The sequence below is a fragment of the Peromyscus californicus genome, unplaced genomic scaffold (assembly GCF_007827085.1).
Source record: "Peromyscus californicus insignis strain IS unplaced genomic scaffold, ASM782708v3 Scaffold_7__1_contigs__length_154581171, whole genome shotgun sequence".
NCBI lineage: Eukaryota > Metazoa > Chordata > Mammalia > Rodentia > Cricetidae > Peromyscus > Peromyscus californicus.
In genome coordinates this window covers 139,783,338-139,798,095 of record NW_026294595.1, presented here as the reverse complement: position 1 = coordinate 139,798,095, position 14,758 = coordinate 139,783,338, and the positions used below count along the sequence as shown (strand labels likewise).

General features: G+C 44.4%; 1 protein-coding gene across 2 annotated transcripts in view; it reads left to right on the top strand.

The window, feature by feature from the left end:
* Nucleotides 1–14,758, top strand: part of Ncoa5 (nuclear receptor coactivator 5) — a 36,086-nt gene that overhangs the window by 17,917 nt on the left and 3,411 nt on the right. For both annotated transcript variants that reach the window (XM_052724774.1, XM_052724775.1), the window contains exons 3-6: nucleotides 4,721–5,047; nucleotides 7,355–7,470; nucleotides 8,734–8,860; nucleotides 14,188–14,387. In XM_052724774.1, coding sequence (XP_052580734.1) covers nucleotides 4,721–5,047; nucleotides 7,355–7,470; nucleotides 8,734–8,860; nucleotides 14,188–14,387 — 770 coding nt within the window. The remainder of the gene's footprint in view (nucleotides 1–4,720; nucleotides 5,048–7,354; nucleotides 7,471–8,733; nucleotides 8,861–14,187; nucleotides 14,388–14,758) is intronic.

Sequence of the window (14,758 nt, the reverse complement as noted above, 5' to 3'; positions counted from 1 at the left end):
AATGGCGTCACTGTGGAAGACTCCCAGCTGTGGTTTAACCTCTTCAAGAAAAGTCATCAGCTCTCAAGAAGTGCCACTTCTATCAACAGAGAAACCAGTGTGCTTCCTGGGGAGAAGCTTGAGCACCTAAAGAACTTGGATCTCTGAAGTGTGCATCTCACTGTACCCCGTTTTCTACATGTATTTGGTGATTGAGTTCTACAAGTCCCTTATTTGTCACTGCCTGGGGCCATCATGGTGGAGGATCAACGCCACACCACATCTAACCTTTCTGATAATGGTATTTATGGCAGGATCTATGACAGAAATTTGAAGAGCTGATAAAGGATTTTTCTCAGGGTCAAATGAAGGCTGACCCTCCCAATACTGCAGTGGACACAAGACAGGAGTCACTGACAGAAAAGAAAAGAAAAGGAAGAAGATGGGGTCTTCCTCTTGAACCTCCCATACAGCCAAAGCCAAGGAACACTGTCCTGGATCTGACATTTCAAGCTTACTGAAAAACAGCTCAAATCTGACTCAGCCTTTTAAGCCAACTGTCTGTCAGTTCTCTGCTTTCAAATGTCTAGTGTCCTCCAAGATCTTTTAGTCCCTAGCAAGGGAAGCCTGTCAACCAGAAGCATGTCACTTGCTGTTGAGCCATGGTTTTTCTCCTCACCCATCCCTGCCTTACTCTAGAATGTTCCCTGGTGATTTGATTGTCTCTTAAAACAAAGTATTTGCCTCTCCTTCCCTCTCCCCTGAATAGATCAAAAACATGGAGCAAAATTGTGCGTTGACCATGTGCCTCCCTCTGTGGCCTCTGGTGCTGCCTAACTGCTGTGTTCTGTTCCTCCGTGGTCTCGAGTGGTGTAGTACTTGACAATGTGCTGTTGTGGCTTCCCTTTGTAAAATACCGCTGGTGCCCTGCAGTGATCCTGTGAACGTTCTGTGCTCCAGAAACTGGCTTGTAACCTACTTACCGCCTGAGGTCAAGCTCCTCGTGCAGGAGTTTTGTCCTCTCCTAGCTCTGGATGCTGGACACAGTACTACCCTTTTGTTAACTGTGTTTTTGTTTCGAGGAAGATGGTGAGATCAGAAACAGGAGTGCCATTGCTCTGAGAATGTTGTTGTGTGGGTCGTAGACTGGCCCTAACAGGGTTTTCTTATTTTATTTTTGTCTCCACAACAACAGTGGTCTGCCATGTTGTTCATCTAGAGGAAGGAAATGTTTTGCTTTTTTGTTTTGGAGAATTAGTGCCTTCACTGCCCTCACCACCACCACTCCTTTGCTTCCATCCAGTCCCCTTTGGGAATATTGCCCAAGAGAATTATTAGCTTTGTTGTACATGGACTTCAGAATCTTGAAGGGAGGGCAAGGAATGTTGTGCCATTACAAGAAGCATGGACCCAGGCCGTGAGGACTGGGTTGTTATGGTTAATCTGCAAAGGTAATCTACCAGGTAAGATGTTTCAGTGGAATGGAAAGATTGAGAAGGACTGAGTTGGAGATGTAGATTGGTGGTAGCATGTAGGAGCACCACGGAAGTCAAAACAGTAATAACAAGAACCAGATATGGCATTCATAATTGTTGTAAGGCTGCAGATAACATGCTGTGACATGGGGTTCTTATCCACATTCTCCCAGCCCACGGCCTGTGTGGTCTCTGGTCAGTCAGGCTCATGATATTTCAGCCCTGATTGCCAAGAACACTTGAAATCTGATTCCACCTCTAATAACTACTTCTAATCACTCCCCAAGGCAGGTTTATCTGCCAATCATTAATAATCTAAAAATACTTTGTATTTGTCACTTCCTGTCCTATCCTGACTGTTTGCCCACATTTTACCCTGCAGCAGATGTTCCACGTAGCAGGGGGGATTCTGTGATACAGCAGGGGAGCTTGGGCAGTCTTGGCTAGTCTGCACATGATTCTGGTAAAGAATGTTTGGCACCTATTTAAAACACCTGACTACCATTTGACAGTGCCCACAAACGAAAGAGTACTGATGAGCCTTACAATAGAGGACCAGAATTGTCATAGCTGTTCTGGAAGCTCAGGCAGAAAGTTGTCTTGAACCTGGAGTTTAAGACCAGCCTAAACAACTCAACAAGTCCCTCATTTCAAAAAAAAAAAAAAAAAAAAATAGAAAACAAAATTGCATTTAAGTTGTTTTTGCTGTGGCTGTAAGATGAAGGGAAACCAAGGCTTTCACAAAACCAATGGCATTATGATAAATGCCTCGTATATGTAGTGGTGATGAATGCCAGAATCTCAACAGAACATGCTCTTGAGAGGCTTAGAGTTCAGTAAAATTGTTGAATTTATTAAACATTTCCTGAACTCCTTGCTCTATCCTAGAGGCACAGCCTTCAAAACAGCGTTTGTTGGTAGGGAATCCATGTGAACAGGTATCGCCATTCACTGCCTAAGAAAAGGCTGTGTTCCCAGATCTTGCCACTGGGCAATTTTGTTGTTGTTTTGTAAATAATATAAAGTGTATTTGCATACAGACAGCTGCTCTGTGATACAGTCTTAAAGGAATCCTGTTGTGTATGTGGTCCATTGTTGATTAAACTGTGCACTGCGTGACCGTTGTTACCTCAGGACAGTTTGCTAAGTGCAGTAATAGTATGTGTAGGAACACGTTCCTCCCAACATAGTTCTGTGTGGTATGTTTTTAGGGCAGAATCAGATGACATCTTTATCTCTGTAGATTTTGCAGTCTACTAGGAAAGATACACTAGAAAGATATAGAGTGTAAATTCGTACTGAATGATAGGAGAAAGTACAGACTAGTTGGGATGGGTGCAGCTCAGTGGTGGAGTACCCACTTTTAACATGCATACATTGAGTTTAACCCCTAGTACCAACCCCAAAAACTGTAACCTGGAAGTTTTAGGGGCAGAAAGTAATTTTTTCCTCCTTCTGAGTCACGGTCTCGCTGTGTGCTTGGTTTGTACTCACTGTGTGTACTAGACACGCCACAAAGCCATGCAGCCCTTCCAATGTAGCCTCCTGAGTTCTGGAGCTTCAGACGCGCTGCCGCAGCGGGCAGCAGTTGCCAGGCTAACAAAATCAGCCAGGCATGGTGGCACACACACCTGTAATCCCAGCACTCTGTGGGAGACAAGAGGAACTTAGGAGAAGCAGAGGATATGTCTCTATTGAAACCTAGAAAAGAAATATGGGTCCATTTCTGCTGCACCAGAGGATCAGGAAAGATCTAGGCTGGTTGTAATGAAAGGCCCCTATGGCAAGAAAGTGGTGACCTATGCAGAAAGTGCAGCGGGGTTGGAGACGTTAGAGTCTAAGATCATTCAGGCCCTTCCTAACCTTGGTGGAGATTTTTTTTGTTGAATTTAAATACCGTGGGAAATGAACAAAAGGTTTTACTACGTAAATGTTCCCTCAACAGCAGAAAGGAGAGCTCTAGAAGGTTCTTAGTCTGGTTTAGGGGCTAAGTGAAGAGGTAGCATTCGGTGGTGCCATGAAGGTAAAGTGGGCAGAGCTGACGCGAGTTTTTAGAGAAGGAAATTAATATGATTTAGACGTACACCTCGGAGCATGATGACATCCAGCTTTCTGGCTGGAGTGACTGTTAGCTGTGTCATTTACTGAGGTGGGAAGCTGGGGGAGAGCCTGTTTGTTGTGGAAGATCAAAAGTTTAGGGCAGGCTTTATGGAAGAGGTAATCCTGTTTGTGGGTCAGACATAAGACGTTGTACAAAGATGCGTGCCAGATGGAGGTGAATCACAGACCTGGAGGCTTTAGCAAGCAGAAAGCACTTTCGAGGAAGGTCTGAGGAAGTGGCTGGAAGATGGCACGTGGGCTTACCTGTGAGGGTTGGGGGGCACTTGGATTCATCTAAGAAATAGAGAAACCATGTGAACAGAAGTATGTAGACAGGTATGTTTGTGAATTAAGTCATAAAAGCAACTCAGCTTGAGCCAGTAAAAAGGGAGGAAATAGTGAAAAGGGACCTGGCTAGATTCCATGTGAACCCTTAGATTGCAAGAGCTGCTACCAGTAGCAGTACCAGAGCTGAATTTCAGAACTATTTAATTTGACATACCAAGCTGCTCGCTCTTTCCTTGTGATTTGAATGTCTGCTAGATACTGCAACTGGTTTTCTAAACTTTAAAATGATTCCTCTGGTGACTTTGTATGAGATTGTGTCTGAGCAGAGTGACAGAAATGGGGTAACTGTCCTTAAAATTCCAGTCCTGCTCTCACTGTTGAAGTGCTGTGTTTGAAAGACTTGAAGGGTGGCACTTTCTCCCATAAAGAGCTGGAAGATTGGTTTTTCCTTTATGAGCCTTGGCCCTTACTGTGCCCCATAGTTCTGACCCGTAAAGTCTTTTTTAGATAATGGTCATGGAGGAAAATAGACTTTTAGGGGAAAGCGCTGTCACTTTGAAGACCTGTTGTGACTGAAGAGATAATTTGGCATGTGTAAGAAGCACTGAGTAACGCCTGAAGCCAGATGACTACTACTACAGCCACAGCTTTTGGCTTTTTGTTATGCATACTTTCTCTGATACTGTAATCTTTTGAGGTTCTGCAACCTTCTAGGACTTATTGCTAACAAGATGGGTGACTGTCCTAAAATTTTTAGTTATGTTCTTGCTGTATTTCAGAGAAAAATACTTGGAGGGAGGTGGCATCTCTTATAAAGAGCTGAAGGGTTGGACACCCAAAGTTTCTTTGTCTTAGCATGTTTTTGCTAACTCCCACAGGGATCAATATGGTTTTGGAGATAGTCGAGATACAAGGCGTGATCGCTCTCCAATTCGAGGAAGTCCAAGGCGAGAATCCAGGGATGGCAGAAATGGACGGGATGCCCGGGATAGCAGAGACATTCGAGACCCTCGGGAGTTGCGGGACCACAGAGACAGCCGGGACATTCGGGATCACAGAGACAGCAGAAATATACGTGATGCTCGGGACCTGAGAGATTTTCGGGACTTCCGTGATCTAAGAGACTCTAGAGATTTTCGAGATCATCGAGACCCTGTGTATGACAGATACAGAGACATAAGAGACTCCCGAGACCCTCTGTACAGGTATGTCCAGAGCTTGCCCTTCTGCCTTTTTGTTTGGGGGCATTTACCAAAAACTCTATATAAGTAACCTTAAATTTCCTTATATCCTATCAAGTAGCATTCAGTAAGTTTGCTGAATATGTAAACGATTGATGAATTGTGCTTATTAAATGCACCTGGAGCCAAGTGGTGGTAACATACTCGTTTAGTCCCAGCATTCAGGAGGGAGAGGCAGGCAGATCTCATTAGTTCAAGGACAGCCAGGGCTACACAGAGACACCTTGTCTCCAACAAACAAACAAACAAGCATCTGGATCTGTTGTGAAAGACAGTGTTGTACAATGGAAACAGAAGTAGGGTGAGTTAGGTCGGCCATACAAGAACACAGGGGATACCTAGGTAGCCAGCGGATACATGAAAGGCGTTCCACATCGGGAGTCATCAGGAAGTGCAGATGAAAGCCACAGTGAGAACCCACTTTACACCTGCTTGGATACCTTTAATGATTTTTGGGAAAGATGCAGAAAATAATTATTAGCAAGATATGTACAGTTGTATATAGTTACATGGTTTAATGGCCAGGTGTGGTAGCGTATACCTGAGATCCAGCATAGGGAGATGAAGCAGGAAGACAGTTCAAACCACTGAAAAATGACTCAGGAGTTCTTTATTCAAGAGCATGGTCTAGGGAAATGGCTTGGACAGTGAAGGATCTGCTGCACAAGCATGAGGACCTAAGTTCCGATCCCCAGCCCCCACCAACAGCCAAGCATGAAATCTGCATCTGTAGCCACAGCACTGAGGTGGTAGAGACAAGTGGATCCCTGGAGTTCTTGGCCAGCCATCTTTGACAAATAGATAAGCTTCCAGGTTCAACGAGAGTCTCTTTTTCAAAAAATAATGTGAAGCGCAATCATGGAAGGCACAGGACAGCAACCTTTGGCCTCCAAACACTCAGTGCAGACACCACACTCACTGAGTTAAAGAACTGAGAAGGATTCAGATAATCATGTATGAGTGTGCGTAGGAGCACTATCAATATAAATCACAGGCAAAAACAGCCTAAATATTCATCAGCAGATGATTGGATTAGAAGTGTTAGATACTACCCATATCATACAATGGAATTACGTTCAGTCTTAGAACTGAATGAAGTGCTGGTAATGTTAAGACACAGAGAGACACTGAGAACATTATACTAAGTAAAGTAAGCCAGACACAGAAAAGCAGATACTGTGTTGAGTCCACTTACTTGAAATCCTTGGAATGGGCAGATCCATAAAGACATGAAATAGAGATTTCCGGGGCTAGGGAAAGCAGACAATTGATGAAGAATTCTCTTTGAGGTTGTCTAACAATTCACAATGGATAAAGGTAACAGCTATATGGCATTGGGATTGTAGTGCCGATGAAGTGTGCACTTAGATGGTTTAATGCCCATTATGGTGATGCACACCTGTGATACCAGCACAGAAAAATGAGGCAGGGACGTTCAAAGCCAGCTTTGGCTGTAGAGCAAGTTCAAGGCCACATGAGATCCTGCTGAAAAAAAGTTAAAAAAATGGCAAATTGTTGATACTTTAGTATAGTTTTTTTAAGATTTATTTTATATATATATATATATATATATATATATATATATAGAGAGAGAGAGAGAGAGAGAGAGAGAGAGAGAGAGAGAGAGAGAGAATGAGTGCTGTATCTGCTTGTATGACTTCATGCCAGAAGAAGGCATCAGATCCCCTATAGATGGTTGTGAGCCACCATGTGGTTGCTGGGAATTGAACTCAGGACCTCTGAAAGACCAACCAGTGCTCTTTAACTACTGAGCCATCTCTGCAGCCCCCTTAGTACAGTTTTTTAAAAGTGCAGAGAAGAGCTGGGCAGTGGTGGTGCACGCCTTTAATCCCAGCACTCGGGAGGCAGAGCCAGGGGGATCTCTGTGAATTCTAGGCCAGCCTGGTCTGCAGAGCGAGATCCAGGACAGACACCAAAACTACATGGAGAAACTCTGTCTCAAAAAACCAAAAAAAAGAAAAGTGCAGGGAAGAGAGGTGAAGAAGGCATGAAGGTTCCTCCAACAGCCGTTTTTCATTTGCTCAAGAGCTGTCTTTATACCATCTCTTTTCATCCTAAGTCCCCATTATTTTGTGAGATGAGTTAACTTAGTCACAGCCCCAGAGACAATAAACAGGTCCTACATACAAACCTGTATCCCAAAATCCTGTGACTGCCTTGGAGGGACTTTGGTTTTGAAGTATTCTTTGCATCTGATTTTTGCAAGATAGGACAGAGTTGTAACTTGAGAAATTGTCCTTAACTTTTCAGGAGAGAAGGCTCTTACGACCGCTATCTGAGGATGGATGACTATTACCGGAGAAAGGATGACTCTTACTTGGACCGGTACAGAGACAGCTTTGATGGAAGAGGCCCTCGGGCAAAAGGTGAAGTCGCAGCAGTGTGTGTTCCCATTACTGGGGGAGAGTCATTCATGGACACCAGCACCTCCACACTCAGGGCTTAGTGACCCAGCCAGGCAACCCACAAATGTTAATGTTGATATTGAAATGCAAATTAGCACCATCCTGTAGGTTAGCCATCCCACAGGAAATGAGAAAGTCCAGCAATGAGAAGGAGCAGAGGATGCCAGGTGAGGACTCTGAGACTTACTGCCCTTTTGCTTGTTTTGCAGGTAACTGACCACACGTATGGTGTGGGGTTTTGTGTGTCTCTGTCGTTCTTACCTAACAGCTTCTCTTTTAGGTAAAGACAAGCGTGTGTGTTATTTTTTAGAACCTAGGTTTCTCAGCTCTGTCTTCAAATTTTTCTCTTTGTTTCCGTACTGGTCAGTTAAGAGGTATTCTGGAGTGTACGCACTCTTGCCCATTTGACCAGCACTGGGCATTTTAAAAATGCGCTCCGGTTGGTTTGTTTGTTCAAAGAAAGTCCACAAAAATTCACATTGGAATAGTAATGAAATATACCTGCCAAGTGGGCAGAAGTTAAAAGAATAACCCAACCAGTATGGGGAAGGTATTCAGAGAAATAGACAATGGCTGATTTACGTTTTGGTTTTGAGACAGTCTGTTATAGCCCAAACCTGCCTTCACCTCCCTGTCATATACTATTTTGTCCAACTTTTTTCTTTCTTTCTTTCTTTCTATTTTTAATTTTTTTTTTTTTTAAACAAAGTAGTCTTTGCTGGCCTGCAGCTCAGTGTGTAAGCCATGCAGACTTTGAACTCAACAGTCCTCCTACCTCAATCTTCCAAGTGCTGGGATTCTACAGGCATGAGTCACCACATTGGCTAATCCACCTTTTTTTACATAGTTAACAGCCTTTCTTGGGATTGGTTTAGTAGTAGAATCATATAAAGCATTACAGTGACTGTGGTCTGTCACCCATGGTTTCATCTTGATGGATATAATAAAATAGTAGGGGGCTGGAGAGATGGCTCAGAGGTCCTGAGTTCAATTCCCAGCAACCACATGGTGACTCACAACCATCTGTAACGAGATCTGGCGCCCTCTTCTGGCCTGCAGGCAGAACACTGTATACATAATAAATAAATCTTTAAAAAATAAGATAGTAGAAAATAGTAAAAATGGTTAATTTTGAGAGATATACATGAGGATTCATTCAGAATGTCTTAGTTACATTATGGAAGGACAGACCTTACTTCCATTTTCCCTGCTGGTATCTTGCAGAGCGTTTGAAACGTGAGGAACGACGTAGAGAGGAGCTTTATCGTCAGTATTTTGAGGAGATCCAGCGACGCTTTGATGCTGAGAGGCCTGTGGACTGCTCTGTTATTGTGGTCAACAAACAGACTAAGTAAGAACCAGTGCTTGGTTCTCCTTGGTGTGGAAAAGGGTCAGAAAAATGGAGGGGTTGCTTAGCACTCCACTAGACAGGTGTCTTCTTAGCTTAGCAAACCTGCTGAAGACAAAGCTTTGTTTTCCTGGTTTGTGTGTCTGTGTCTATCTGTGTCTGTCTGTCTCTCTGTCTTTGTCTTTCTTTCTCTCAGTGTATATGTATATGTATGTGTTTGGGTGCTGCAGAAGCCAGAGGACAGCCTTGTTCCTTTGAGAAGGGGCCTCTTAGCACGCCTTTAATCCCAGCACCCAAGGGGCAGAGGCAGGTGGATCTTTGTGAGTTCAAGGCTTACCTGGTCTACAGAATGAATTCCAGGACAGCCAGACTACCCAGAGAAACCCTGTCTCATAAAAACTAAAAAGAAAGAGAGAGAAATGGAGAAAGGGCCTCTTACTGAACCTAGAACTACTGCTATCTTCAACTGCTAAGCCATTTCCCCAGCCTTCTCGCCAAGGAGTCTTCAGAGGTCCTAGGTGTTCCTGTGAGACTAGGCTGGCTTACTCTAGCTCCTGTCTCTGACTTGGTCACTTTGGACAGGGGCCCAGAATATTGTCATGTACTAGGGCTGGGTTATATGCCATAGATTTAGAGATGAGATCAGCCCTTAGAACCGCATGAACTAAGAGTGAGAATGGGAATATAGTCTAGTCAAGAAAAGTAATACATCTCCCCCACTTATGCAAGGGACAGTCTTGCATAGAATGAAGCTTGGCCTTCCTCAAGTGTTAGGTGACCACATTTGCCATAGCTGAGTTCTGTGTCCCCATGTAGTTTGTAAATCTGTGTATTTTCTAGCCGTTTGCAGTTACAAAAGCTCATTTCAAAGGTGTAGTGGCTAGGAAAGTCTGTGTTAAGACACCAGCCATCAGACAAAAGTTCACAGGCTTTGGGTTGTCTTGCTTTGTCTAGATGCCAGATAAATAGCCACCATTTTCTGAGCACCTACCCTATATGACCCCCTGAGTGCTTTACCCATACGACCCCCTGGGTGATTTTCATAAATAGTTTTTATCATCACTGTAATTGTATGTATGTCATTCAGCAAGGGGTAGGTAGGTGAGGAGTGAGTGAGGAGAGGGCTAGGTATTGGGTTACGGTAGTAATAAGCAATCAGTTAGTCCCATCTGCCTATAGCTCTCACAACCTAGTGAGGAAGGTAACAAAAAAAAGTATATATATAAATGAGTCTTGGGCCAGGAAAAGGTCAGGGGTTTAAGTTGGAGTCATGTTCCTGATCCACCAGCTTCAGAAGAAAAAAGCTGAGTTTGCTTAAGAGATAAAGGACTTGCTCGTGGCTTCACAACTTCACAAATAAATGCTGTAACTGAAATGCAAACACATTTCTAGCATCAGAACCCAGGCTCTCTTTCCATTGTGTTCCCATGCAGCCTCCCCAAGGGATGAGAAGTACAGCAGGTCTTAGGAAGCAGTTGGTTTTAGACTAGAGAATCAGAAGAAAGGTATCAGCTGGTCATAGTGAGGCATGCCTATAGTCTCAGCATTTCAGAGTAGAGGTAGAATTGCTTCAAGTTCAGGGCTAGCCTGGGCTATATGGTAAGATCCTGTTTTGAGATGCATACACATACTTCAGAATCCCGGGACTGCCGCACTGCAGGACCTGTGTAGTATATACAGCATGTGCAGCCAATATATATAAGGAGACCCTACTGGTGGAAGAGAAAGAAGTTGAGATTTCTGCCTTCCAGGCAGAAACTGACCAGTAAATATCATTGATCATTAATACTGTCTATTCAAGCAAGTTCATCAGATGCTCTGGACAAAAGGAGATAGGAAAGCTTGACAGGTCTTGGTGAACTAGAACCTGGAAAGGAGCTGCACACAAATTTCATCTCAATGAACAAGATCTGACCCAAGGCCAGCTTCATCAGGAACCTTGGCTTTATTACCAAGTCTAGGATCCGAATTTCCATGCAGGCTCTGCCTGCTAGTGTAAGGTACTTCATGATTGCCCAGTTTGGTGTTGGTTTCTCTTCTCCATATCTGGTTGCTGAGAAATGACTTCAGTCACTGTAGACAGAAGTTTTTCTCCCTGCCTGCGGGCACCCAAATAACCAGTCAGAGGCTTAATATTAATTACAACCTGTTTGGCCTATGGCTCAGGCTTATTGCTAGCTCGTGCATCTTAAGTCAGCCCATTTTATGAATCTGTGTATCGCCACATGGCCAGTGGCTTACCAATACTTACACGTCTTGTTTCTTGGGCAACTGGAGCGTATCTGCTCTGACCCTGCCTTTCTTCTTCCTGTATCTCTCTTGGATTTTCCCACCTGGCTGTCTTCCTGTCTTGCCATAGGCCAGGACAGCTTCTTTATTAACCAGTGGTAGCAACACATACTCACAGTGTATAGAAAGACCATACCACAGCACTTCCCTTTCTAGCTAATCAAAAGGAAGGTTTTCATTTTAACATAGTAAAATTACATACAACAAAACAGTTATCAAGTAAGAATTTAGTTACAATATCTAGTCTGTTTGTATTTGACAAAATTAAAGAAAATTATCTATCCTATATTTTTTTGAGTCTAAAGCTTCATATCTAATTTACCTTTTATCATAACTAAGGAAAACTGTAACTATCTAGTCTTCAACTGTATCAAAGACCCCAGAAGGATATAATATTACCTAAGTAAACAGGAAGTGCATTGTAAGCAAATTCCAAAATTCTGGCAATGACAGAGACATCAGGCTGCCTGGACAGTCATCCGAAGTGCCTGTGCAACGTTGGGGCATCCATCTTCAGCCTACAGGCCTAGAGTCTCTGGCAGACTTTTTAGTCACCAAACATGATATTGATGAACGCTGTGGCTGCTAAGCCTGGACTGTTGGCATGGTGGACTGATGGGGAACCTGTGGGTCAGAGGACAAAGGTTCTGCTGCATCAGAAAGAGGGCTGAACATGGCGCTTAGAGGGGAGATGAGTAAAGAAGGCTGTGAAGAAAGGGTCCCGGTTTCTTGTGTGTGACAGTCCGCAGTGATGAGGCTGAAGACCAAGAAGAGACAGAAAAAGGAAAGGAGTCTGGTCCAGAACCTGTGGTCCATGCTGCGTTCCACTGAAGAGGCAGAACAAAAGGAGGATGGTGATGAGAGTCACCACTCAAGAGCTTGACAGAGCAAAGCCTGTTTGCAAGAGATCCTGGGGACGTCAGAATGAAGAGTGCCCTAAGTACTCCGGCAGCAGTGGGGAGGGACACTGGTCTGCATAACCACAAGTTAGCCCCTGAGGATCTGTTTCACTAGAGCTTCATGGGTTCCAAGGATCTCCCCCAAGTAGTTCCTGTGAACTGTAGCAAAGCCAAATTTAGAAAGCGATCAGAAAGAATTTGGTTAAAAAAATTTTGGTTAGAACTGTTTATTCATTAAAGTGGTAGGAGAAGGGCTGGAGAGGTGGCTCAGTGGTTCAGTACACTCTGGCTGCCCTTCCAGAGGACCGGGGTTCAATTCCCAGCATGCACATGGCAGCCGACAGCCCTCTTTAATTACAGTCCCAGAGAATCCAGTGTCCTCTTCTGGCCTTCCAGGACACCACCAGGTACATGGTGCACAGACATACATGCAGACAAGACACTTAAACACATAAAATAAAAGTGTTTGAAGTGTAATAAGTAAACTGGTAGAAGATAAACTACAAAAAGTTTTAGGAAGCCCCTCCAAGTTAGATGCTTTCACAGTTTTTTATGATACAACATGGCTGCTGCTTGAGATAAGGTGGTTTCTTCTAAAGACCAGATGGAAAAAAACAGAAACACATGTGTTTTCTCCCAGGGGAGCCCTCAGTGGACCATCTCTAAGGAGTGGCTCAGAAGTCATCTGTGTGAATAAGCTCATTAGTGGGTGCTGTGTTCAATAGCTGAAGGGTTTTGAGGGGAAGATGTGTCAATTACCAGAGACGGCTTGGAACTTCAGTAGATAGATAAATAGGAAGAGAAGATAAAGTTTGAAAACTTAGCAAAATTATGAAAGCTATCTTAGCAAAAGGTCGAAAAGGTGGTTGTGTCACATCTCTTGGCGACATCCTCATGCTGTTGTTGTCATGAGCACTTACGGGTAGACAGCAAATAATGGAAAAATCATGGAGGTTTGACCCCTGAGAAACAGCCCAGCCTTGGGGATTAAAAGACAGCCAAAGACCCACTGGAGAGCCACCCTGACCGCTCCATTACTGAGACCTGAAGGCAGAAGTGGCAAGTCTGGAGGACCTGGGCATTTTGCTGTCTGGAACCATGCCCCTGTCCTGTGGCTTCTGTTGGGAAGCTCCCAGGATGCACTCTTACCTAGTAGGCCCTACAGAGTGCTCAGAGTCCCCAGTGTTGGGGGTGTGGTCCCACTGCTGACAACACATCATACATGGAAGGAACGACAGCCTTCACCAGAAGAAGAAGGTCTGCCCGTGCTCAGTGCCCCTTCATTCTTTCTGATGAGATCTTTTCCATGATTAACATCTGAATGGCATGAGAACGAAGGTGAAGATGGATTTCTTTAAGTGAGACTGATGACTCGGGCATCGAAGTGAAGCTGGTGATGCTTTTTCTAGTGTCACTTCATACTGAAGCCATTAACTTTATGGTCCAGAGTAGTTAGCTATGAAGCTGAGGTCCTTAGCAGACCAGATCTTTGCTGATGGAAGTGTTTGCGCTATGTCTTGAGGTTTAAAGACTCATGTGAAATGGCTCACATTTCTTCTAATACGCCTTTTTTTACAATTCCCTGTGGTTAATTTGTGGACTAGTCCTCTGGAAACAGTTTGTTGAGGTAAACTCAGTGAGAGTTATTCTCCATGAGGCTTGTTTTCCAAAATAAAGTGCCGGAAACGGAATTCCCAAGGTCTGAACAGGCTGGTTGGGACTAATAGCAAAACTTGTGAACAGAAACAGAGTGTCCAGTAGTAGTCAGCTTTAGCAGGTAAATGAGATGGAGGGATGTGTGTGAAATACTAACTGGCAATCTCCTTGTGTGCCCATAGGCAACTTAAAACCATTCTAGAATTGGTGTCGCGCACGCCTTTAATCCCAGGACTTCGAGAGGCAGACGTATATCTGTGAGTTCGAGGCCAGCCTGGTCTACAGAGCGAGTTCCAGGATTGCTTCACAGAGAAACTCTGTCTCAAAAAACAAACAAACAAAAAAACCCAAAACATTCTAGAAGCCTAACACCAGCTGGGCTAGAGTCTGAGTTCTGAGAAGGAGACACCGATGGCTGAGGTCCAGCAGGGTGCAGATTGAGATGTGACTAGGGAGTGCTCACAGGGATCCTGTTTGTTCTTACAGAGATTATGCTGAGTCTGTGGGGCGGAAGGTACGAGACCTCGGCATGGTTGTGGACCTGATCTTCCTCAACACCGAGGTGTCGCTCTCACAAGCACTGGAGGACGTCAGCCGAGGAGGGTCTCCCTTTGCCATTGTCATCACCCAGCAGCACCAGATTCACCGCTCGTGCACAGTCAACATCATGTTTGGAACTCCACAAGGTACGGAGGCCCAAGTGGTCCACATTCCCAGAGATAGTCCCCACCCCAGTGATTCTGTGCCCTGCTTGTGAGAAGTGGGTTTGGGGGAACGGCTGAGGTGTTTCAGCTCCAGTGTGGCAAACCCTTCTTGTGCTGCCCAGGAGACTTTGGTCATCATATTTTCCTTGATGCTCTCTGATACTGTTCTGGACCTGCCTGCAAGCTGTTCAACAGCCAGTTCTGATGTAGAGGCAGGTGATTTGTAGCATTCACTGATTTCCATGGTGTCAGTGTTCTCACTGTGTCCCATCTCCAGCCACCAGTGTGACATCACTGAAGGGACTGTTGGAAAAGATGTGCACACCTGGTTCCCAGTGAAGTCTGGCTTAGGC